This window comes from Tachysurus vachellii, chromosome 3 (assembly GCF_030014155.1).
Source record: "Tachysurus vachellii isolate PV-2020 chromosome 3, HZAU_Pvac_v1, whole genome shotgun sequence".
NCBI lineage: Eukaryota > Metazoa > Chordata > Actinopteri > Siluriformes > Bagridae > Tachysurus > Tachysurus vachellii.
The window spans coordinates 4,319,722-4,324,640 of record NC_083462.1 but is presented as its reverse complement, the minus strand read 5'-3'; the positions used below and the strand labels follow the sequence as shown (position 1 = coordinate 4,324,640).

Here is a 4,919-nt window from a genome sequence, read left to right as displayed (position 1 = left end):
TCGGCACATAAACACTTGTTTATTTAACACAGAGCCCTGTTTATCCGCCAGTGTCTGATGTGTAAAATAAGTATTCTTCATATTCACACCAGGTTTAGAACTTGTTTTAGTTATCGAGAGCTGTTTGGCTTTTTGGACGCTTTTAAAACCCAGAATAAAAAATGTCTCAGTGTGTCTGGATGCTGACTGTGTTTAATTTAACCAGTGAGTCTGGTGCAGTACTAAATGCGTCCTGACTTGCATGGTGCTGAATTATTAATTCCACTGCTTTAAATAGCAAGCTATGTCTCGTGTGCACTGTTATGCCATCTTTATGTATGTTTTAGGCTATTTGCATTATTTATGCCGCACTAGATCTCGCCTCCTTTTTCGCCAGGGGCTTGTTTACAGCCCCAGCGGTTCCTGGCAATGACGTCGTGACGCGTCATTGAAGCAGGCGTGTTCTGTCGTCATGGCGTACTTCCAACCAATCAGGAGCCTGCGCTCTTCAGTTGTCAGTATAAAAGGGAATGTGGCGGCCGGGAACCCAATCCATATGAACACCCTCTCTGTAGTGCTGTAATAGTGCAGAGAAGAGACACTGGTACAGAAACAGAGAGTTTTGCGCGCTGACATTATTTTGCATTTGTGTTTGCTGAGGCTTCAGACGGATTCGGGAAAAGATCTGGACTTTTCTTCTGAACAGAAAACTTGTGCTGCCTTTTAAAAACCTGGACATTTCAGACTGGACTCTCGGACTGAACAGTAAAAGAAGGAGCCAAGTTTTTATTATCATTATTGTTACTGCTATTAGTTATTAGAAACACTACAGACTGACTCAGTTGAAGGTAAGACAAAAAGCCTCAAAATCTTCATCAAGCCTCTTATGTCCACAAAAATGGAGCAGCCTTTTTACCATGACGACTCTTTTCTGTTGGGTTACGGCCATGCGGACGTCGCGCTTCACGGATACAAGCTCCAGAAGCAACATCAGCAGCAGCAGCCCATGAGCCTGAGCAACCTGAGTGAGCAGTACCGAAGCCTCAAGTCCGACGCGCTATACCACGCGTCTCAGGCGGACGTTGGCTCTCTGAAGCTGGCATCTCCAGAACTGGAGAGGCTGATCATTCAGAACAGCAACGGCGTGCTGACCAGCCCCACACCACCGGGCCAGTATCCATTCGGTCACCGCTCGATCACAGACGAGCAGGAGGGCTTCGCCGAGGGCTTCGTGAAGGCGCTGGACGAGCTGCACAAGATGAACCAGCCCCCGCCCAACGTGTCGATCGGAGCGGGAGGGGTGACGACGTGCTCGGTGGCGGCTCCCACAGCGTTCGGCTCCGCCCTACAGCCAGAAGCTCCAGTCTACACCACGCTAAACCCTTACTGCCCGAGCCTCGTCTCGTCCACTACAGCCACCTCTAGCTATCCTTCAGCCACCATTAGCTACCTGCCCCCGTCGCACGCAGACGCTTCCGCGCACGCATACCAGAACCCTCTGGCTGGAGGTGTCCATCCCTCACAGCGCTTCGTGTCTCTTAAAGAGGAGCCGCAGACGGTGCCGGACATGCACAGCAGCGACGGCACGCCGCCCGTCTCTCCCATCGACATGGAGAGTCAGGAGCGCATCAAGGCTGAGCGCAAGCGCCTGAGGAACCGACTCGCCGCCACCAAATGCCGCCGGCGCAAGCTGGAGCGCATCGCGCGTCTCGAGGACCGCGTCAAGGTGCTGAAGACAGACAACGCGGGCCTGTCGAGCACCGCGACGCTCCTACGCGAACAAGTGGCGCAACTCAAGCAGAAGGTCCTGCGGCACGTCAGCAGCGGCTGTCAGCTCATGTTGACCAGCAAGATGGAGGCTTTCTGAAAGAAGAAAAGCACACACACACACCCCTACACACACCTTTATTCACTAATACTCAAAACACTGGAAAGATTGTCAGTGGACTTTCATTCACGTCCGTGACGTCTGAACGCAAATGAATGGACGTTATGACATTCTGCTGAGCTTCAAGACGCACTGATAAAAACAACGGTACTTCCGTTTGCGGTGTTGCCGGAGACACCGTTCACTAGATCGCCGTGGAGTTCGCGCTATGACGCGCTTGAGAAACACGTGAACTGTACAATGAGCCAAGTAGGCAGCACAGACTGAGTGAACAGGCCAGTAAACGCCTACTTCATACAAATAACGTCGCTTTTAATGTTATGGTCAAAGGGAGATTTGTAAGTTTAGTAGCCTATGACGTCATCTGATACTATGTCATTTCTAAATGTGTAAATTATTTTTGTTGTTTTTTTTTTTTTGTTTTTTTTTCAGTCGGGTTGATCCTGACTTAACAATATTAACTATGTCTCATGTTTACAATGTCTTTTTTTATTTGTTGTTTATTTAAGTAAAGCACATTGAAATATACCTCTGTTCTTCTTGGTGCTCTTATTTTCCTCCATTCATTCCACCATACAGCTACATTTATGAACCTTGACCTAGATGAGATGCACTTCCGGTTATTATGTAACTGATTTGCATTCTGTTTCGATTGTTGACATCCCACCATTTCAAAGACATTTCCATGACCAACAGCGCGGGTTCTTTTTTATTTTTTTTTCCACATTTCATGCTGTTTTGCTTCTAAATCTCGCCCCGTTATTGATCGAGCCATAGTTTGGGCGTTAAGGTCTTTCCTATCTACGTAACCCAGCATGTCCATATATGGGCATTTTTAGTGCTTCTTACGTCACAGCTGGGAAGTGTTTTTCGCGAAAATCCACCGCCCACGTGTTGTTTGGTTTCGTTTCTCTCCAAGTGAATAGGCGAGCAGCAGATCAGTGTAGGGGGCTGGAAAACGCCGAAAATTAACCATTTTCCATCAAAACACCACCTCAGTGGGGCTTTTTAAATATATATATAAATGTTCTCTCAGTGGGGGGGGGATGGAAAATGGAAAGAGCTCATCTGTTTACACCTTTTTAGTTAAAAACACAGCTCAAATAAACAAAAACACACGAGACACTTAGAAAGCTACTGTTTCTTGTTACTCGTGTTAGCATCAAGCATAGAACTTACCAACGGTGTGTTTATTATTTATCTCTAAGATGTGAATGTTGTGTAAGTTTTAATATATTTGGACATTAACATCCATGGTTCACTGCATGCACCTGTACAGAGAAGATACACACTAAAGATGACTGGATCGCACAGTTAATACCATTTCCACATAAAAAACATCAAATATCAACTCATGCACCTTTTTCACCACATCCACCCTTCCAGATAAAATATATGTCACATTTACCACTGAACCAAAGATAAGGGGACCATCATAGTGGCATGGGATAGTTTTTGTTCCTGACAGCATAAAAGATGCACTTGTGTGCCTCATTATCAACACTTCAAGCTGGCAGATTAGTGAAGATTAAAGAGTGATGCATGCTGGAGTTTCCCACTTCAACCCTTTTCATGTTGGATTCACCTTTAATCAGAAACACAATACCTTGTAATTTATAAATGACTCATTTTATCAGTAAAATGTCAATTCATCCTGATATTAAAATATAATTTCTCATGCTAAAAAAAAGCGTCATGACAGAAAATAAATCCAATATAAGAAGACACGTGTGATATAATAAAGGTCAGGTTCACTATTCACTAGGATTCACTATTCTACTCTATCACACTTCATTCCTTCACACTGCTCATTTTGTCTTGAGTCATTCTGATTATTAAAACTCGAGACTCAAAAGGTCATTACTTCTCCTCGCATCCTCACACTTTCTCTGATCGATAGTGTAATGCAAAAAGTATTTACCCCCCTGCGCGTGCCGACCTGCGCTACAAATGAAAATAAAGACATTTTGTGTGGTGTGGAGTATTTACATGTCCTTTAAAATAAATAAATAAAAAAAAAACATTAAATGAAATTAAATTAAAACACACGCATTTCACGTGAATGACATTGTTGTGAGATGTTTGTGTGAAACATTATAAGTGAATGTTCTCACAAAATCTGCAGGTCACGTGATGTAGTCAGGAGGTAGTTTATGTTGGCACATGAACCCCACTGGTCCCTCCAGGACGTCTGGACGCTCGTTGAGGGGATTTTTGGTGCGTGTTTGAAAGCTGACGAATCTTTTTGAAAGGCAGATGATCCCCCTGGTCTTTCTTTGTAGTGCGCGCTTGCCCACACGCGCCTCCCGGCACCGTACACCCACGCGCACCCGCGTCCGTTTCTGACATTCCAAAGCGGCCTGTCATTTCCCTCCACTTGCATTTAACATCGCCGCTAAATGGCTCTATGTGCCATATCCATCTCTGCCAACAACCATTTACAACCCCCTTCACCCCAAACCTCCCTCCCTCCAGTGCGCATTCAGCTGCGTTACTGCCAAAGCTGCTGTTCCAGAACCAACACCCATCAAAACCTGATAGTCAATAGATACTATAGGTACAGTTAGGTATGTAAAGATCAGATGATTATAAAAACATAAATCAGTTACATTTACAAGACACCTTTATCCAGAGTGACGTATACAATTTTATTTCAATTTATACAACTGAGCAATTGAGGGTTCAGGGCCTTGCTCAAGGGCCCAGCAGTGGCAGCTTGGTGGACCTGGGATTCGAACTCATGACCTTCCAGTCAGTAGTCCAACACCTTAACCACTAGGCTACCAAGTGTTGTGTAAACGATTTAATAAAACTGCAGCAAAACATATGATGCTTTCAAATATGTCCATCATCAGAAGCTCTATCTCATTTATACAGAGGAGTAACTGAGGGTTAAGGGCCTTGCTCAGGGCCGGCAAGGTGGTGGTTCTAAGCTTTAAATTCAGAACCTTCTAAGCTTTAAATCACCTTAACCACTGAGCTATGACTTCTCCAGACCACTAACCAGTTCACTAACCAGTTCCTAGGGATAAACCCGATCCTAGTGTACCGT

General features: G+C 44.9%; 1 protein-coding gene across 1 annotated transcript; it reads left to right on the top strand.

Moving 5' to 3' along the window:
- The first annotated feature begins 516 nt into the window (after nucleotides 1–516).
- On the top strand, nucleotides 517–2,395 carry junbb (JunB proto-oncogene, AP-1 transcription factor subunit b). Its single transcript, XM_060865406.1, has one exon. It carries the CDS (start codon nucleotides 866–868, stop codon nucleotides 1,844–1,846), a length of 981 nt encoding a protein of 326 aa, XP_060721389.1. The 5' UTR covers nucleotides 517–865; the 3' UTR covers nucleotides 1,847–2,395.
- The last annotated feature ends 2,524 nt before the right edge of the window (nucleotides 2,396–4,919 follow it).

What these genes read in the sequence shown, in the direction of transcription:
- junbb (XM_060865406.1), top strand. Translation starts at nt 866, where the DNA reads ATGTCCACAAAAATGGAGCAGCCTTTTTACCATGACGACTCTTTTCTG.